This window comes from Eutrigla gurnardus (genome assembly GCF_963514095.1).
Source record: "Eutrigla gurnardus genome assembly, chromosome: 9".
Taxonomy (NCBI): domain Eukaryota; kingdom Metazoa; phylum Chordata; class Actinopteri; order Perciformes; family Triglidae; genus Eutrigla; species Eutrigla gurnardus.
Genome location: NC_139923.1, coordinates 21,719,879 through 21,740,535, shown reverse-complemented (window position 1 = coordinate 21,740,535; position 20,657 = coordinate 21,719,879). Strand labels below are relative to the sequence as shown.

General features: G+C 41.0%; 3 protein-coding genes across 5 annotated transcripts; 1 reads left to right on the top strand and 2 right to left on the bottom strand.

Moving 5' to 3' along the window:
* Nucleotides 1-117: 117 nt before the first annotated feature.
* On the bottom strand, nt 118-10,205 carry nudt4a (nudix (nucleoside diphosphate linked moiety X)-type motif 4a). Of its 3 annotated transcripts, XM_084016890.1 has the most exons (6): nt 10,058-10,165; nt 9,732-9,939; nt 5,421-5,531; nt 3,108-3,152; nt 2,724-2,811; nt 118-1,882 (listed from the first exon to the last, which is right to left on the bottom strand). In XM_084016890.1, exons 2-6 carry the CDS (start codon nt 9,828-9,830, stop codon nt 1,656-1,658), a joined length of 570 nt encoding a protein of 189 aa, XP_083873016.1. In that variant the 5' UTR covers nt 9,831-9,939; nt 10,058-10,165; the 3' UTR covers nt 118-1,655. The 3 variants fall into 3 exon arrangements, with proteins under 3 accessions (XP_083873016.1, XP_083873015.1, XP_083873017.1); XM_084016889.1 differs by having other exon boundaries at nt 9,732-10,203; XM_084016891.1 differs by lacking the exon at nt 3,108-3,152 and having other exon boundaries at nt 9,732-10,205.
* Nucleotides 10,206-11,795: 1,590 nt separating this feature from the next.
* ube2na (ubiquitin-conjugating enzyme E2Na) lies at nt 11,796-16,757 on the bottom strand. The gene is made up of 4 exons (XM_084018512.1): nt 16,643-16,757; nt 13,760-14,006; nt 13,201-13,341; nt 11,796-13,041 (listed from the first exon to the last, which is right to left on the bottom strand). The coding sequence occupies exons 1-4, from the start codon at nt 16,670-16,672 to the stop codon at nt 12,995-12,997; spliced, it is 465 nt and encodes a 154-aa protein (XP_083874638.1). The 5' UTR covers nt 16,673-16,757; the 3' UTR covers nt 11,796-12,994.
* Nucleotides 16,758-18,026: 1,269 nt separating this feature from the next.
* Nucleotides 18,027-20,452, top strand: c1qtnf13 (C1q and TNF related 13; the record flags this gene model as incomplete). Its single annotated transcript, XM_084017934.1, has 2 exons — nt 18,027-18,104; nt 19,380-20,452. The coding sequence occupies exons 1-2, from the start codon at nt 18,074-18,076 to the stop codon at nt 20,450-20,452; spliced, it is 1,104 nt and encodes a 367-aa protein (XP_083874060.1). The 5' UTR covers nt 18,027-18,073.
* Nucleotides 20,453-20,657: the final 205 nt, after the last annotated feature.

Here is a 20,657-nt window from a genome sequence, read left to right as displayed (position 1 = left end):
TGGGCGGGGCATGGAGAGTGGACGTTTGAGCAGCACACAGCCTGGCTATATTCAAGATTATAAAAAAAATGTATAAATGCTGCCATATTCCACTGCACCCAGTATAACAATGCGGCAATTATGTTTTATTTAAAAGGTTGTATATACAATATCAAGGCACATCAAGCAGAATATTCCAGTCACATACACAAATAGAAAATAGAATTTATCACATATGATGCACTCGCTTCCTGGGGTGTTAACCAAAAAAAACAACAAAAGTCTGGCACACTGGCCATGACTTCCTGTCATAGTTTCCCGTTCACGATGGGAAGGGAGTATTCCCTATGAAACAAATAAATACATTTAATCAATGCATACTATACTGTACATTCAATTGGAATAATTCCTTCAACATCAAATGTTAAAATCTAACCACAGCTGAGAAAAAAAAAACAGAGGCTGGTTTTACAGTGTGTCTAAGGCAGATTGTACTACTTCCAGTCAGTGCAGTTGGGTGTACATTGTCTAGTAGAAAAGCAATGTACTATTGTTTGTAAAGGCACCAAGAAGAATAAGACTAAAGCCATGGTCTCTCAGACACTGACATCACATTTGTCAAATGCACTCAATAATAATAGCGTTTTCTGTAGATATACATTATTACTTTGACGATAAAAGTCTGTAGTGTTGAATAGTCTGCAGTTCTGTTCCATTATAAAAAGCTGCTATTTATCTTTTTGTCCCGATGTGCTGCTATTTGTTCAATTTTACAGTCAAGCCGACTGCCTTTATAATCGTGTTACACTGTTACTATAGATTAGAGGTTTTACTGTGTGTACTTTTAAGGTGGTAATTCTAGGAGGAGCATTGTTGTTCACGCTTGTATCAAAGCAAACTTTGCCCTCAGCACTCTTTGGGTGAAACACCTCATAAGACATGAGGTATCAGTGCAGTGACATTCGTTTTACTGCCTAAAGTGTCCTAACAATACACCCAAAAAGAGAGAATGGTAATACGTTATTCACACGCTTGAAAGCACTCGTCTTCAAAACATCTTACAGAGGGGAATTATTAAGCACTGAGTCACTGTGGGATTATGACTTCCTCTAAGAGCAAGCATTTGCCAGGAAACCACCCAAACGCTTGTGTGCACTGCAAGTCAAATAATCAGCATTAAAGACGAAACAGAACAATTACATTGCAGCTGAGAAAATCCATCTAAAGCTGAATGCTTCACGAGGGCACATTTGTTTTTTTTTTAAACTGGTTGAGCCAACAACCATGGATTACACTCAATGTTGTTGGGATTGAACCTGCCACCTAGTGGTTTTGAGCCAGAATGTCGGCTTTGGAATTAAAAGAAAAAAAATAAGGTGTAAGAGGCACTAAACAGGAACTTTACGTTGCAGAAGTAGCACACTGAGGAAATCCATCTAAAATCTGAATTCATAACAAGGACACATGTGCTCGATTAGCTGGTGATGGTTGTTAAAAATATACATATAAAATCTTAAATATCCTAGGAAAACATTTTGACACTCCCTCAAAAAAATCGGTTTCAAATCAACTTCAAGGAAGTCCATACTGTACATATTAAGAGGCTGCATTAGCAGCGCAATCAACGCAGAATCCCAGTGTGTTCTTAGAAGAACTGCTTGTTGCCGTCGCCGGGCCTATCGGTTGGAGAGATCGGAGCCCGGCGTGGAGCAGACTACGTAGTGAGGCGTGTTGTTGTCCGTCACGTGGGAGCTCGGCGTGTTGCCATTAGTCGGGCTACACACGGGAACGCAGGCTGGATTCCGGGAGTGTGTGAGCCTGCGTAGGTACTCCGCGTGGACAGGCTTGTGGCTCTGCAGCACCCTGACGGCTTCATCGACCTTGAACCACTTCCTCTTCCTTCCTGTGAAAACATTCAAGAGAGGACTCTTCACCAGGTGGAGACTCAGTGTTGTGCTATCATTATTATCACCATTAGTATTATAGTGACACCCTGACACCGTCACTGGCCTTTCAGTAGAGGGGGAGAGTGGATTAGACCAGAGAGAGAACCAGTGAGGAGGGGGCTGTGGTGAGTGAGGGCACAGCAAACCCCCCCTCAAGTTGCAATAAAAAAATAAAAATAAAAATCATAAATAATGGTCACACATCTACACATAATCCACATTACAGAAAACATACAAGTTGAGAAGTCAGAGACTATTAGTCTTGGGGAAACTACTTTAAAAACGATGAATGGATTATGAAAATAATCAAATTAACTGTTTCCAATATTACTCCTCCGAATGTTTTAGGGAAGACAGTCAATAAAATGGGACAAAATATCAATAATGCGAGGTAGCACACGTGCAGTGGTACTTTAGTGGTAATTTAGGAGGACAAATTGTTGCTGCCTTTTCTTCGGCCAGTATTTTAGGACCGTAACACTGTCGATCGGATGGTTTGACTTCACGGAGAAGAATGTGTCCCAGTTTTCTCAGTTTACAAAGTGATGACGGGAGGCCCCGACGTCTCAACCTTTAACCGCTACCGTAAAAGACACAACCAAATTAATACATTGATTACGAGTCAGAATAACCTCTGTAAGCTACTATGATTGTGCAAAACCTCAATCAACTTATTTAAGTTTCAATAAACCTCTGGACTACGGTGTTGCAAAAGGCTTTTTTTTCTGCCTGCAGCCCAATTTATGCAAAACAATCAGCAATACAATGACAAATTTCAATTTAAACATTGAGGCGTACCAATGTTGACAGAGTCCTCCCAGTCCTCCAGAGTCTCCGTCACTATGAGAGTGTAGACGTACGTCCTGTGCTTTCTGTCTTTATTGTGCTGAAAAAGTTGAGATGGAGAATCCTGATTAGATCATTGCAATAAACTATGCCATGCAATCAAAGTTTTCATATATAATAAAAGACAAGATGTTAACACCGAACTGTTCCTTTAAGACATGAACAAAAACACTTAACACACTGGCTGACTGAGGACTGGCAAGTCTACAAAGGCATCCCAGGCATGATAGTAGAGTTACCAGCTAAGTTGATACAGGATTTTAAATCAGTGTTATGGCACGTATTACATGTCACGTTATAATTTATGACAATTTTCCATGAGTTTGACAAGCTTACCTCAAAAATCCCAAGTAGTCTGCCGAGCTTTCCCTTCACACCAGCCTGCACACACAGGAAGGGAAGTCATCAATAATCACTACAATATCGTTACATTTACAGTGCGGTATATCATTGCTACTGAACATTTGCGTTGACATTGAACTTGACAGCAATAAATACAAGGTTTTGCCACAGTAGTTCGTTCGCAGCTCATCTATATTCAGGTACATGTCTGGTCTGAGGGGCACAGGATGTGGGTAACTGGAAACCCTTCCCAAATGTCACTGCCATACTTCAAAACTGTCAACACACTTCTATCCGAGGCAGAGGCTCTCAGCCCACTACACTCCAACCATCAGCCACCCCCATTTACTAAACCACAGAACAATTGACTGGCAATGTATGTCACACTGCCAAATATTTCTATCCCTCAATATTGGCCACAGAACATAGATGCTAAGTCCCGATCCCAATACACCCCATGCCTTCAGCACTTCAGCAAAATGGTCGGCCTACATGGCCCTGCAAACGGAGGTTTTTCAGAGGAGACCCCAAAGCGAGCAAGTATTTTCTTTCTTAGGTTTAAAAAAAATTTCATTTTCTTAGTTTCATGTCATTTCAATGCATTATAGAGCTTTTCTGTTTAATAAGCAAAAAATACAAAATACAAAATGAAACTGCTAGTATGCCAGTGTCTTCGGTTAGCATTGTTTTTAGGCTGGCTTGTGCATGACACGCCCTCATTCAACATATTTTCGTGTTGCATTTTCCACGTGACGCCCAAATTTCCTGCAAGTTGCTGCACTCGTTACCACTCCTTTGGCAGGGGAGACTCCCGGCTTACCACTAATCTCATGTCTTGTGTCTCAATCTCAGTCATGAAATGGCTCGTCACGTCTGTTGACAAAAATACCATCAAATACTGACAAAGGGTTGTCCCATTCCACAGGGGAAGATTTCAAACACTACCCCTGGCACCTCTATTCCTAGAGGGGCAAATCAAAACGTGAGGTAGGGGTAAAAAAGAAGAAGAATTTCAACGATTTTCTACCTTATCTTCATCTATTTGAGTTTGAGCTTCTTTCTGCATCCACTGGTCATTTGACATGACATGCCTTTGCTTAAATTGCCCTCAAATACCAACAGAAACAGGATCTCTCTGCTGTAATGAATGTCAGCATGAGACGTTTTTGTTGGATGCTGTTCAGGTGATCGGCCGTAATGCACTGCAACAATGTGGGCACTCATAAGAGTTGTGCTTCCTTGTTTCACATTATGGAGCCTCAGTGTTTTTACTTAATTACCAGAAAGAAAGTTTAGGTAATACAATGACTTGATTAGGTTTAGGAAATATTTATGCTTTAAGTCGTAGTAGAGTTAAAATAAACAGTTTCTGTCAGAAAAGCTTCTCCAATGTGCATCTGTAGGTGGCACACAGTGCATCCTGGTACATGTAGGCCCTGCCAGTAAGGCTCTGCGAGCAGCAAACGCCGCTTTCTCAGTCAATATAGCACTCACTGAGGAATGTATTGCTTCAATGGACTATATTCACCATCGACACTGATTGGACAGCCACATAAAAAGGTAGTCAATTTCCCTTTGAGTTGTGTAACTAGGGTTATGTAAGGTCACAGGGTGATACCAGTAGTTTTGCATATTTTTATTGCATTATTAACCACATTGACTTCTTAGCCTGCTTTTCTTTCCTTCATTTTTTGTTGTTGTCAAAGTTATCATCATGCAATGCAGTCTGGGTTTAAAAACCTTTTGTAAACAATGCATGCTTGCAGGAAGTTCCAACATCTAAGTTTTGGGGGGGGGGCCACGGCTTCCACGAGAGAGACACATGAAGTGACCTAGTTCACAATGTACTTTTCACAGTTTCCATGTTTGGTTACTGCTTATCTTCCTCTTTCTAGGGCAACATAGCTTGAGAAAGCAATGCTGTAGATCAGCTGAGAGTTACTACTAACATATGGGAAATTCCCACAAACACATGAGCTCCTCAGCAGAAAATCCTACTTTCACATGCATTGTGCAGCATTGTAATAACTTGACCCCCTTAAAAATGAAATAAAGCCGGGATGCATTTGCAATCTCAAGCAATCTCCAAATCAAGTTGATTTTCATATTATAGCACAGAGTACAATGGCTCCCTGGACAGAAGAGAATCCATTAAGACGGTATGCTTTGGAAAGAGGTCAGCAGTAATGATTAGGTATGCAACCTGTAGTTAAACATGCAAAAGCATCGTTATGGATATTTGATGATTTTACTGGCTGCTTTGAGGTAGTGCCAAACACAAAACGTAGCAACAGAACAGTTGCTCACCTCTTCGTACACTTCCCTGACGGCGGCCCCACAGGGTTCCTCCTCGGGCTCCATTCCTCCTCCTGGCACGATCCATTGATCTGGATGTCGACTGCTGCTCACCAGTAGCACCTGCCAAAGAGAAAGGCCTTCGTCAGATCCCTGCTGCTGAGTTCAGGCTGCCAAAAACCAGCCAACGGCATGCCCATGTTTGGAGTCCATCACCACTGTGGGTGTCTGGTGGCGGCTGAACTCATTTAGGAGAATGTGCACACCTCATGTCCCACCAGTCATTCATTTAATTAACTTAATGCGATACGAGTGCGTGGTGCGGTTTGGGCTGCTGAGCCCGTCATGCTCTTTGCTCCATAATTAAAATAAGTGAATGAGAGTGCGTTGTCCGCTAGATGTTTTTGCAGTAAAAGCACAAACAGATTCACATGAAAAACAAATACAGCATCCTTCAGATTTATGATGTGGAGATGAAGCAACATTACATTCAACATCATTTCCCCCCCAATACTAAAGTCAAACTTACTTTCCCTGAGACGTTTTACATGTAAAACCACATGGATTCAACAAAAGCAACACCTGGAAGGAAGGCTAATATTTTAGGTGAGCTATAGAATATAATGCAAACCAACTAAATATTATGACAAACAACAATTTATCTGCTTCCCCACAAAAACAAATCACACAAAAGTTGTTTACCAGACTACCAGGCTGCACTAATCTATTGTAAATAAATCATTCAGCATGAAAAAAGCATGGAAAATGACTAATCAATTAATGACATCTGAGTCATCGAAGACCAAAACAACCATCGCCTAATCCTCTCAGAAGACACAGCCCTAGAATATTGTTGAAATAAAATCTCTTCAAAACAGTCTCACAAGTACGACTGCAGTCAGCCATTTAAGCCATCATTTGCTTAACAAATAATGAACAAATTATTGGTTTTGGGGGAGAAAAAAAGGTCCAAAAATGCAACTATAAGAATTAAAAACTTCAAGTGCTATAAAAACATGACAAATCAGAAATCTGAAATAATCAAACTTAAGCCAAGCTATGTTTAACTGACCTCGAAGAGATGCAGTCACTTGACCTAAAACCTTATTCTGGAAACACACTGACCCACATTAAGTTCACGTGTGAATGCTTCCCGGATCCTTTCAGACATGTGACATTCAAGTAAGTCAGCGGAGATTGATTTAAAACTAGCACCCAAAATGTCACACGCTATAGGCGACACACAACCTTCCCTGCTGAGGTTTCCCAGCATTAAGATGTCTCTGCGTTCCTCCCGAGACCCGATAGTGGAAGCATGGCAGATTTGTGAGGAGCTCTAATGATAACATCTTCGCCGCTGTCAAAGGTGGTCTCTATTGCACAGAAATGACTGTTCACACACTGTGTGACTTGGCTTGGTTGTAACTCAATTCTGCAGCCAGGTCTGGATTAAGATAAAAACCCACAAGAAATCTCAGGAGGACATTATTTTGAAGGTCTCACTGTTGGCTTTATTCATCAACATCATCATGACTAAGCACACTATAAAACTACGACTTCAAACTCACAGAGAGCTCCTGTTTACCCGCTTTGGATCGTTGATATAGTAGCTTAAATACGTGTGGGCGTCTCCGTTCTTCCATTTGCAAACCCGCGTGACCTATTTTAAACCGTCAATATTTATGTATGGATAACAGGCCCAGTTAGATTGTACAAGTGATTCTGCTGTCATATAACATAACAGTCAGTGAACTCCATCTGCAGGAACCCCTTCATGGTTAAAACCTGCATTTACCTCACTGGTTCACTACCCTGATTCTTTATAGTGCTACTTTATATTACAAAGATATTAAGTGACAGACATTATGATGACTTAAATTACTTAATTATTGGCAATTATATAATAAGAATGCTAAATATAGATAATGATGAATTCTTTCAGGGAATCTCAACCTTTGCTTTGAGTCAAAGTTAATTTAATAGGTTTTTTTGACGGTAGGGTCAAAGTCAAATCAGAGCGCTATAAACTGACCATCCAAAATGTACACACAATGTGTCCCATGGGAGCCTCACACTGTGTGACATCGATGCGGTGTGGAGTTTCCTGCGTGATGACTGACGACGAGGTGATGAATTAATAGCTGCAGGAGATGATTTGAATCTCTGCCCTGTGAAAATCCCTCAGCTCAGGGCCCTGGAGGCCGCAGACACACCGTTGGCGGTCTCACTGACACAAACACACACACACATGCATGCGCAATTTCACACAAACGCTATGCGAAACACGTAGGCACTTCCACGTACGCGGCTACAGACAGACACACACGAGGCTTTTCAAAAAACGACTGGATCAGCAGTCGCCTTTCTGTGTGAAAACAAGGGAGCTTAGCAGAGGAGGTTAATGACCCCGACAGGCAGCACACACCTCAGTGAGAGCTCGAAATGAGGACGAGCTCCGCCCGCCGAGTCCACGTGAGCTTTAAGGTATTAACATCTGATCGCAATCCACCAAAGAGACTGTTGGCAGATCTTAAACTACGCCTTTACTAAACTACAGGAATGAGCAGAAGATCAAAAACATGTCGTTAACATAAAGTGACTATATGAACCTCTGTATGATAAAATATGATGCACGTTTTCCAAATGTCTTATTCCGAGCTAACTGTAACAATAAACCGAGTTATTGAGGTTCTGGTTGTTGTCTGATGGAACGTGGTAAACTTTGACTATTTTGTATGTGCATGTATGTGTTTTACATAAAGTTATGATAGATTTTGATTAATTGGAGACCTGTTTCTTATTTACGGCACAATTACCAACAATACTTTCCAGTTACAGCAACTATGATGATATAAACTTTAAAAACAATTACTCTAATAATGTTGTTTTCCCTTGAAATGAAAAGTGAAAATGGAGTCCATTGACATGAAGTCATCCTGCTACATATTTTTCTGCAGACCTGATCCTGTCCTCCGGCTGGCATGCTGAGGAGGTGAACATGAGCCCGGCATGCAGACCGGATGGATAGTTTACCACATAGAGTGTGACACGTGCAATCAAAGCATACAACATGTGAGTGAAGGATGTGTTATGTGGGATCATTTCATCGTCCTCCAGCACAATCAAAAATGATGATGAATGAGCAGGAGAAGTGTGTGTGTGTGTGTGTGTGTGTGTGAGTGTGTGTGTGTGTGTGTGAGTGTGTGAGTGTGTGTGTGAGTGTGTGAGTGTGTGTGTGAGAGAGAGAGTGTGAAGGGGAAGAGGAGAGGGGGAAGCATGAGGAGCAGGAAAGCAAATCTGTCAGGGGACAGCAAGTGCCTACACCTTGTTTCTATAAATTGCAGCCGGTGTTTAGCACACAGTGTAACCCCCCCCCCCCCCCCCCCCCCCTCCATGGGGTCTTGAGATGGACCACCCTCACTACGCAAACGCATTCCGTGATCTCAGACATCCACTGCCCCCAGTATGTAACATATTCCTGAGTCTTGATGAAATGTTAGGAATTACTTCATGGTAGCTGCAGCGCGAGTCTAATGGGAGACATTCAAACCATTTACAAGTTTCTCATCAGCCACATTCATATCGATCTTTGGTGATGCTTGACCATAGAAACCCCTCCTTTGATTCAGAGGTGAACATGTATCCGTGACAAATGTACCACTCCATTTCGATCGTGTTACAGTTAAATAAAATGTGAATGAACAGAGGAAATGGTGAGATAATGCATCAGCAACAGAGTGCATGGGTTTGATGTGATTCAGCAAAGGATTAGTGATCCTCACAACAGCATGTGTTGATATGAAAATCACCCTGTAGAGAAACCATATGGTTCCACCGTGAGAACAACAACTACGTGCGTGTGTGTTATGAAAGGTGTCACATAAACGCTGTAATCACATGCAATATTAGAAACATCAAATGCATCTGCGCTTGAAGGAATATGTAGCTCAATGAGTTCTTGAGGGCAGTCTATGATAATACTCAAAATACCCAAAACCAGGACACACAGACAATTAATCATCTAGATTGCAACGCAGACACGAAATTAAAATGATGATCCCATGCTGAGTGCCGGTTTGTAAGAAGACCTCTTGTTCTTTCACAGGTCAATTATTATTATTTATTTTATTTTTTTTCAAATTCAGCCTTGGTATGTTCACCTCTGTCCACGTGAAGGCACTCTCACACAATTAAAAAAAAACATCTATAGGTGCTAAGGTGATAAAGCTGAGTGCTGTATAATTGACAGGTAGACTTCAGGAGTAAAATTGAGGCATTTTACTGTAAAAAGTTAAATTGAAGCGGTCGACTGACGTCTCTTACCTCGTCCTCTTTTTCGTTTTTGAAACACAAACACGCCGCTCTTCTCTTGAACCCCTCGCCGTCGTACGTCCTGGTCTGGTTGGGCTTAAACTTCATCATTTATGTTTCCCAATCGTTGTCCGGTTGTTGTTCTTTTTGGAGAGAAGCGAGAATCTGGATTCAACCAGACGCTGTAGAAAGTGTCTGTCCGGGGGAGGAGAGAGTGAGTCTGGAGCAGAGGAAAGAAAACGCTCCCAACTTTAAGCTTCTTCAGATAGAGCCGGTTACAAAGTGTGTCCTCGGTGCGTTGGTTCCCAGTCCAATGGCAGAGTCCTTCTTCTACCTACCATGGTGGTTTCAGCGCCGCCGTCAACACGCACGGCTCGACAGACTCGCTCCCATCTGGGGTCGCCGAGGTGCTACCAGCTGACCTGAGAGCTGCGCAACGAGCTGCCCGTCAGCTCCCGCGTTACTCCACGTTCATCGTTAACCACGAGCCAAACGTGGCTCGAGCGTCTCCTTTGGCTCCGCGCACGCGCGTGGGTTTTTCAGCACTTTTCGTCGCGCGCGAGTCACGACTCGCCGCTTTCACGTGCCGCTCCGAAGGATGATTCATTCGTAAACTGAGATGCTTTGAAGATCATGTGATTGCCTTTTTTCGCGCGAGATGTTGACAAAGTAGTCAAGTTATTTCAGAAAATTATTTTAGAATTATTTTTATTATCAATTTTTCAACGAACATTCAATAATTGTTTGGAATTAAGGATCCCCATCTCCTGTTACACATATCAACATTAAATAAAAATGGCGAATGGTAGGTTGTGTTACAGATACAGACACACATATATAAATAAACCACAACTCTAACCCTTTGCAGGACATTTGCATTACTGTTTTTTTTAATGAGAAATGACATGCTGCCTAAACGTATATCTTGGCAACCATTAAACAACCAGTCATAATTTGATTCGCACGAACACCAAACTTCCCACAGCACCTGAAGGAGGCATAAGGCCCTGTAGTTTTAAAAGAAGGTGAAATAAACAAAACAACGTTCAGCTCAGTGAAGCAGCCTACTGGTAGCACTCAGTGGTTATTTACAGTAGCACATTCCCGTTGCTGTGAAGCCTGTAATGTATCTGCTGCTGCCGAGTCAAAGGTAACGCAGCTCAGGAACGCCCTCTAGTGGAGGTGAATTGTATGTTTCTAAACTCGAGGATGTGTTCAAGGGTGAAAATGTTTAGAGGTGTTTAAAATGTCTGATTAGCGGGATTATTATGTTCAGGACATCCCTAACTTTAGGACAGTGGCAGAAACCAGAACAACAAACTGCTTTTGCAAAGGGACACGTCTTGATTGTTTAAATAATTATCCGAAAACATCCAGATGAGCTCACTATGCCTCACAAGAGGATTAAAAGGTACCATACCATGCGCTGCAGAGATAATTAATAAAATGTCAGGGGGGTGGGAGCATGCAGGCTACACTTTTCCAGGCCAACTCTGAAGACTCTTTAGGACTTTGAACTCAATATGGGTGGAGAGGACACATAATTCAGGTTTTATTTATTACATTCAGAGAACAGTATGACTTTGATTTGATTTTCGTTAAGGGGGAGGGAGTGGTAATTTCATGACGTTTTGAATCAGCAGCAATACGTTTGTAATAATATCTGTACAAAGATGCGTTTTGTTGTGTGGAATTGAGCTCACAATGGACACCTAGTATATTCAGACTGGGCCCTCCCGACCCTATAATTACCAGAGGTATGCTAATAAAATACAGCTACGTTTAACCCGTTTCATGTCACTTAACGTGTTACAACACCAACCGTACATGTACACATACTAGAATAAAGACGTTAAGTCTTTCTCAGTGGTTGAAAGTATTGATTTAATGAAGTATTGTATTTAATTAAACTATATTTTGCAACTTTATTCTGTTTAACAACTATACTGTAGTTAGTTACTTATTTCTTAAATTCAAACAAAAGATATGATTAACTTAGAAAGTCCTGCACAATCCAGAGCAAAGCTCTAATCAGGCAAAAATGAGTGTGTCCCGTCAAGTATTAAACTCAGCCAATTATTAATCAACAGATTTTATTTACAGAACATAAAAGTATGCAGGTGGGCTTTATCATAGCATTCTGAGAACAGGATGACATTTCCTCCCCATATTAATAGAAATAATGAATTTACAGTGAATTGAATACAGACCTTTCAGCCAAAAACCAATCACGATAGTTGACAGTCAAAGCTCTCATTGATCTATTGGGAGTATGATCCCGTAACAACCCAGCATCTCCTCTCATACAGATACGTCCCTCAACACCCCGATCCACCCCCGCCGCCACTCCGGCCATCAAACAGTTGACAGCTCAAATCTAACCACTGCTTTGTGAAATAAATGCCATTGGAAGTAAACCACTGAGTCTTGTAGAATTACTGCGATGACATATGGGGGGACAGCAAAGTAGTTAGTATGGCAATAGCAAGAAAGATTCACATAGAAAAGACTGGATATGGTAATAAAACATGCTAAAACGAAGGAAAGGTCCACAATGTCCACCGTGACCTCCACACTCTCTCATGTTGTCCACAAGCCTACAGTTGTGAAAAGGTTAATGTGACAGTGGCAGGCTCAGTTCGGTTTTTAGTCATATTATTTTGTGTTTACTGCAGCCAGATGTGACTTAAGGAAGAAGCAGGGCCATGATCGTTAATGCGTCCCACACGAAACTCTACTCGGCCTCCGGGTGAGTGTCTACATACACAGGGCTAGTAGTAGTTAGCTGCTTTTAATAAACAAACAGCAACACGAGAAAACAAAGTTAAAAGAAATGTAAAAAGTATACTATATTAACCGCATCTAGCCAGTCCCTCCTCCCACCCAATCCCCCCCAAAAATGTGGAACGTAGGACACCCTTATTCCCCCTATATGTGCTCCTTAAAAGCAGCGGTTGGCAAAAGCTTCCCAAAATCAATGGACAAAGAAAGCCAGATGAGTAGATCTAAAATCTCTGACCATGCATTTGAACAATTGTGAGTTAGGACGAAGACGAGTCATTTCATCACCTGTGTGCATTTAGATCACCAATTATCAGCAGTTGTTTTTTTTTTTTTTCCTTTACAATATATTCACGTTTATTTTATAATACATATGTATATATATTTAAGACTGTGTCCTTTAAATGCAAATGAAGTCGGAAGAGGTCTTGGCAGAACATGAGGAGTTGTGTTCACACTTGATTCCACTTATATCTTCACCTGTTTGGGCTGCTCTACACTTCATTTTTGTTCCCAGCATAGAGCCTGGTCCATGACTTGGCTGAAAAGTAAAAAAACACAATGTGTCACGTAAAATATAACCAATGTGGCCATGTGTGTATTTATATTGGGTATTCCTATAATTAAAATGACAAATTGGAAAGGGAGCACTCAGCAAGAGCCGGGTGTAAATATGTAATAAACCATTGATAATTCTCACCTGTTTCTATGGCTTCAGCTTCACTGTTTTTCCACTTCTCTGCAACATCATTTGCAAGGGGATCATCAGGGTTGGGTGCACTTAGTAATGCCTGGATTGATAGCAGCACTGTGCGAATCTGCAGAGCTGGTGACCATTTATCTGAAGAAAAAAAACAACAAAAAGAAAAAAGAAGGATTAATAAGATTAAAATTGAGACCAAGCAAAGCAGAGACACAATAGAGTGTTTTTAAGCTGGAGGGGCATTGAAGAGCCTGCTGCTATGCAGTAGTAGTGGCACAAAGCTCCAGTTGGGGGTCACAAGTGTAACATACAAGGCCCTTGATCTTTTGAGCAAGAAATTGGCAAAGCCCTCACCTCACTGACCGGCCAAACATCAGAGGACAGAATATACATACAGGCTTCCCTACAGTAACAAGTCGGACTTTACAGACTAAAGACAAAACCGGGAAAAAGCCCCAATACTGTCAGTTGAAAACTTGTTCTTAAGCTAAAGCACAATGTATACTATACATAGCTGGCCAAGCAGAAACTGTAACATAACAGAATATTGACTTACCTTTCAAAATGTCTAGACATATTCTCCCCAGCTTGTCTACATTGGGATGATATATTTTGGTCATGAAGCGTACTTTAGGAGCTGCCATGGGATATTCCTCTGGTAAAAAAAGCTCGAGTTTAAATATGCCCCCCTCAAAAGGTGAGTCCTGAGGTCCGCAAATGACCACATGAAAGTAACGGGCGTTGCTTTCATCTGGCTCTGCCTTGATGCCTGGGACAGGCTCTGCAATCAAACGTTGAGTTTCCTGGTAGAGAAAAAGACAAAGAGAAATTGACATTATGTTGGTGCCATCATGTTACAAGAAAGTGCCAACGTGCTTTGACTTTGCACGGCCAAATGCATGGTCATTAGCAAGATAAGGCTCATTTCAGGCAGAGATATGTGCACTAGGACATATGCTTGAACTCTCCCAATCCTAGTGTTGAGGTAAGGCAGATGCACTAAGACAAGATTGCCCAAAAAGAACAACTCATAAGTTAAAAAGGGGAACAAATACAGTATATACACTCTGAATAAATGTTATTATCTGAAACGTCCTTCTGATTTTTTATTGGATATTTGTAAAACTTTTATTAAAATGTTGAATTCCAAATTTGTAAAATCCTTTGCCTAAACCTTTGAGAGCTGCAAAGGGTGGTGAGTCACTGGGCGGAGAATTGTAAAACATTTCCTAACACAAAGGGGAAGCTGGCAAACACAGCAGTAGTTGCTCAATGCTGTGATTCTTTAGACCGTCTATGCACTACCCAACTGTCCTAGAGGTGACACTGACTCTGCACCAAAGGAGACCATTACTTTCATTCCCATCAGCCACTGCATGAAGGCTTCTCCCAATACAAAGTGACCTACAGAAACATGTCTTTACTGTGAAAGAGGAGCAGGTATCTGATATATCTTTGTTGTATGCATGAGGCGTGGTGCATACGTGAAGAAGTGACATACCTGACGGATGCCACAAGAAATTATACAAACTCTTAACTGTACATTATTCATACTGTAGTACTGATACTACAATTATCCTGCTATTTGATTAGTTTCCCCAATCTAAAAACATAGTAGTATCCCTTTGTGCCTGTCTGAAATGCAGCCTTGTGTAATAGATCATGGATCACACCCAACAACAACAGAACAATAAATAAATAGCAACATATCAACTATAGATGGAAAAAAAGAGAATCAAATAAACCTTGCCAACAACACCCAGCACTCTTGTTTTGGCGTTCTTTTCCTGAATGCAACTGGGAGTGAGATTCCTGAAATGTTTCAGATAACCCACAGACAAAACCATGCAGTGAAAACACAGACGGGAGAGGGGCTCCCAGTCCCAGTCACACGCTCTGAGGGCTCAAGGGCTCCGTCAGCTAAGTACTGTTCCCAGCCCTGCCACCTTTTCCCACCAACACCAGTCTGTCGTCAGCTTACTCACCCACCTGTGCAACCTTCTCTTAAACACCATTAATGTTCCTAATGGTTTCTTAATCCAAATGAACGCAGGGTTAGTAATCCTTTACCATTTATACGCTGTAATTGTAGTGAATAGGGTTAATATACCCAAATCCACAGAAGTAATTACTGCAAATGCACACAATTACAACAGTTTCCCAAAGAAAGAAAAGGGAAATAAAAAGTAAGAGGCTTCTGTAAAATTTGAATAATCTACTAAGTAGTGGGTTCACAATTAGAAGACTGAGAAGCTCTTCTGTGTTTGATTACAAATTAAATATTTGGGTATTTGAAGAATGTTGATGAGACAATGGAAACTATTTTAACGCATCACCCTGGTCTCAATGAACTTAAAGGTCCAGTGTTTAGGATTTAGGGGGATCCACTGGCAGAAATGGAATATAATAGACTAACTATGTTTTTATTAGCGTATAAATCACCTGAAGCTAAGCGTCATTGAGTTTTCGTTAACTTAGAGGGGGGTCATTAGCCTGCACTCCAATATGCTTGGAAAGGGAGGGAGGAGTGAGCAGGTTGTCGGCAACATCTGTTAAATGATGAATTATGAATGATTTAATTTGCACTAATACGTAATGAAAACATAATTAAGACACTTCTTCTTTAAAGGAATACACTGACTATTCCCAAGCAACAGTGACAACACTGTATTGTAGTGTTCATGACAGGGGATGTAACTAATTTAGCAGTATCTTTAGTATGCTTTGGTTACAGCCAACATCACCCATAAAGTCAGGGGCAAAAGTCTGCAACGAAAATGATTTCAGATTACAGTAGGAAACATTTCATCCGTATGACTTTGTTAGATAACCACAATTCTGACCAAGATAATGGTACTAACGTCTAACTCCTAGCTAGCTAATGTCAAACGTGAGAACTTCGGTAACGTCAAAGAAAGGCAACACAATACTACAAAACATCCCACCTTAGCTAAATGCACGTGTGCTTGAATAAAAGGTAATGGTAATATTGGGAGTATCAGGCTACACGGCTAGCTTTAGCTTGTTGCTGTGTTTTATTATCATTCACAGACAAAGCTAACAAAATAGCCGGGGCTAGCATGGTTAGCTAGCCTTGTTAGGCAGCAATTCAGTTATTAAAATGTGATCAGTAGCAGTTTGATAACACGATTATGCTTGTAAAGCATATTTAGAAACGATAATCCGGACACGCCGCACATTATCCGCCATTTTCACAGCGTTGGTGTATTTTTAACTCGCCGTGTCTCGGTGTATCTGGGCACGGGAAAGAAACGGAAGTAACTTTAGCGAACTAACGTTAGCGACATGAATGCTAACGTTAGCACACGAAACTGTTAAGCGGGCGTACCCGTAAGTTGGGGAGTTCCGACTGCGGATGTAGAGTTTTGTTCATGACAGAAACGTGACACATGCTGGTGTTAAAGTGTTAAATAAGTACCTTAATGATCCTGCGGGGCAGTGCTGCCATCTTGTCTTAAATGCGGGGTTATAGCTCTCTGTGCCTCCTCTCCGTCGTTAGCATTGACAGCAAACACACGTCTTCCGGGTTCCCTACGTCATGAGAGTGGAAAAGCTGTTTTAAAAAGCCGAGAAAAAAAACCGTGTTCCTTTTCGATTCTGCGTCACAAACAAAATAAAACAAATATTTCCAAAATGTGACACTAAATATGTTCAACAAACATATACGGTTAACGTTTCTAGATTTTTATAACAAATGTACTTTGTATAATTCATCTATTTAAATTGTCAATATTGTATTTCATTTTGGAAAGACTTTGGGAATTATATACACACAATTATTATTGAAAGTAAACATTTGAATAATTATGATAATAATGTATGTACTACTTACATATAAATTTGCATTTTATGTACATTACAAATGCATATGAGTGTGTTTGTGTGTGTGTATTCATCATATTCTGATTTGATCATATATGATGTATTTAAAATGATACTTTTAATTTACCGAACAGGGGACTTCTGAATTCTCTGGATTTTTGGATACTGGCAGAAAGACAAGCTTCTGAACATAATGGATAAAACAATGATATTGTGAAGTTGTGTGTTTATTTTACATCTTCTCATTTCTAATACACAGCTTTATATCCATAGGCTTCATGGACAGACTGAAGGAAAAAAAATCGGAAAGCTATTTCATAACAATGGTATTATGTAACAGTGCCTTGAAAACCTGTTTTGCGTTCATTATTTTTAGAATTTTTCTTGTTTAGCCTGAAAAACAAGAAATGCTCCTCCCATAAATCACGAGAGAAGGATGTACCTTACACAAATTACAATAATTTTACAACATTACAATAGTGGTTACAACCATGTAGCACACACATAATTAAAGAATTTGGAAAAACAGAGTGAGAAATTACTTTTTTTATTCTTAAGATTGGTTTACACTCAATGGTTATTATGATCAAGTATATTTGGACTTTCATGGAGCATTTTGACACCGTGACATTGCAAAACTCTAAAATGACTTTGTTAACTGACATTAATATGGGAGTCCATATTTGGCAATTTCATTCATTCTCAACGTGATTTTCCAGGACCTATTTCTCTAAATTGTCTGCTTGATTCGGAAGGAAATGTTTCTCTGAAGTTGAAAAGCCAAACTTGTGTCCCACAGTTACTCCATCTGTCATAGACAAAACAGTTGCATTTTCACCTTTTTTTTTTGCACTGCATGCTAAATGGGAGCTAAAGATTGGTGGGGACTCGGAGCTCCTCCTCCTGACGTGTTGTATGGACAGAAGCTTTGTCCCTTTGGGTGTCAGGCCTGTTACATGGGCATTAGCAGTGCAGCAAACTAAGAGGAACTTTATTTAAACCGTTGTCCAATAAGACGAAGTCCAGCATGCAATTTCTGTTTCAATATAGCCCAACAGGTGGGTACACTTTGAGTATGACTGTGTGTAGAAACAGGAGCGGAATATCAAATGTATGTATTGACTGTTTTGTGATTTGTTTCAGCAGAAGGACAGTTAATTATATTTATATATAGACACTTTTTATAACTATAGGTGATTCTCTGCTGAAATTCATTGTATTCAAGCTTAATTTGACATTATTGCTACACAGACATGGAATATATTTGATAATAATACATTATCTTACAATGTACACTGTTCTGAAATGTTAAAATGTGATTTGAAAAGTTTAGATCAGCCTGAAGGTAAGACTCTCTTACTCTTTACTCCTTTTGCCAACTCACTCATTTCCAGACACAGACCTTTGCTTTCTTACCACAGTTTAAAGCTATATGTATCTATCATTATATACAAGCAACAGGGGAAACTGCCAGGGGTAAAATCAGAGCCTAATTACTCCTCACTTTGTTGCATTACAGGTGTGTTTCTGTTCATTTAGTGGTGATCATGAAACTTCAAATTGACTTATTTCTGTATGTGTATGCAAACATTATACATTAATCCACAATTTTCTGTCTGGATCTGAATATGGCATGCTCCTCAATGATTGTAGATGTAAATGGCAGCAGTTCAGGAACGAATTAAGTCCTGAAAAAATATAAAAAATAGAATTAATATAATTACAATAAGAACTGTTTAAATAGCAAATGATCAAAGTGGTATCTTTTAGCATTCTGCCCTGACGCACCTCACCAACACTCCAAAGTTTTCCATTGTTCAACACACAGAGGAACAGATGAACCAGCAGCTAATCTAGTCCCTTCTCTCAGTGCACAGAGAGAACAGACAATATCAGCCACATTACAGGGGCTGCTGCTCCCACATGCGCCTGATGAGAGTGGCAAGATTTATCTTGTCAGGGCTTAGCCAGACTTTCTTATCGACTTATTTTATTTAGAGGGATTGTGGGATATGCATCTGTTACACAAGACTCAATCTAAAAGAAGCACTTTATTTGGATATTGAAGCATCACTTTTAATCTGTCATGTACATGAGTAGTGAGCGACTAGATTAAACTGAAAAAGACTATATATAAAAACGATGAAATATTTGTTTAATCATGGTGATCCCTTCAGATTTACCTATTTGACCACCAGATTGGGAACTACAAGACTTGACTTTCATTCTGTACATAAAAAAAACATAAAATGTCTCTAATTTTTTTAGTGACTTATATTGTCAATGTAGATTTAATATCTTTTGTTTTTGTTGTTGTTGTTGTTGTTTTTTAGCTCAGTGGAGCACACACTGCTACCTGGCATGTGCGTTCATCATGATCGCCTGCTCGGGACCAGCTTCATCCCTTCAGGCTCCTCCAGTGACAACAGGTATCCGCTCTGCTTTCTCGGCCACCCGAACCACCAGCTTAGTGGGAGGCAAGCAGAAGGCCCTGACCTTCAACAGGCTCATGGTCAACATCGGAGGGGATTTCAACCCAGACACCGGTCACTTCCGCTGCCGCGTCCCTGGGGCTTACTACTTCTCCTTCTCCGTGGGGAAATTTCCAAAGAAAATGCTCTCCGTGATACTGGTGAAGAATGGAGAGGAGGTGCAGGCTATAGCGTATGATGACTACCGCAAGAAAGGGAGGAAAGTTCAAAGCCAAAGCATCATGATCAGTTTGAAGGAAATGGACACAGTATGGCTGCTTTTACAGCAGAGTCCCCAATATGCTTTGTACAGCAATGCCGGTCCTTACATCACCTTCTCTGGTTACCTCGTCTATCCTGACGTCTCCCCAAACGGCTACGTCAGCAACCACCTGTCCCAGTCAGGGCATTCCTACCCAAACTGCCCCCCTCAGTCTGACCCCTTAGCCAGAGTTCAGATGTCAGAGCAGCCGCGGTCTGCCTTCTCTGTGGCACGGACGTCCACTCTCATGGGTCAGAGCATCAGGCAGCAGGACAAGTCACCTCTGACCTTTGACGTGGAATACGTCAACATCGGGGGCCACTTCAACAAAACCACCGGCCTGTTCACCTGCCACTTCCCAGGCGCCTACTTCTTTGCGTTCACTGTGGGGAAACACCCTCGCAAAGCTGTTTCTGTGAAGCTCATGACCGGGAAGGGCGAGGTGCAGGCGATGGTGTTTGACGAGGACACATCGAAGAGACGGGAGATGCAGAGTCAGAGCTTGCTGCTGTCTCTCCACCAGGGCGACAGCGTGTGGCTGTACAGCCAGCAGGATGACCGTTATGCCGTCTACAGCAACCAGGGGAGGTACACCACCTTCTCTGGCTTCCTGGTTTATCTTGAGACAGAAACAGTCACGCCGCCCACCACACAGGACAGAACTCACGTCTAAATGTCTTTACAACCTGATGTTATTGTAGAGAATGTGTAGATTATTTCTATGTGGAAGGTGCAGGCAAAACAAGTTTATTGTGGTCAGTATAGTGTAACTACATTTACTGCTTTGTTTGGTTTTGTCTCCAGTAAATAATGTGTTGCCAAATGACTCCACAAGATGGTGCTGTGATACAATTATGAACACGAACTGGGATGCAACA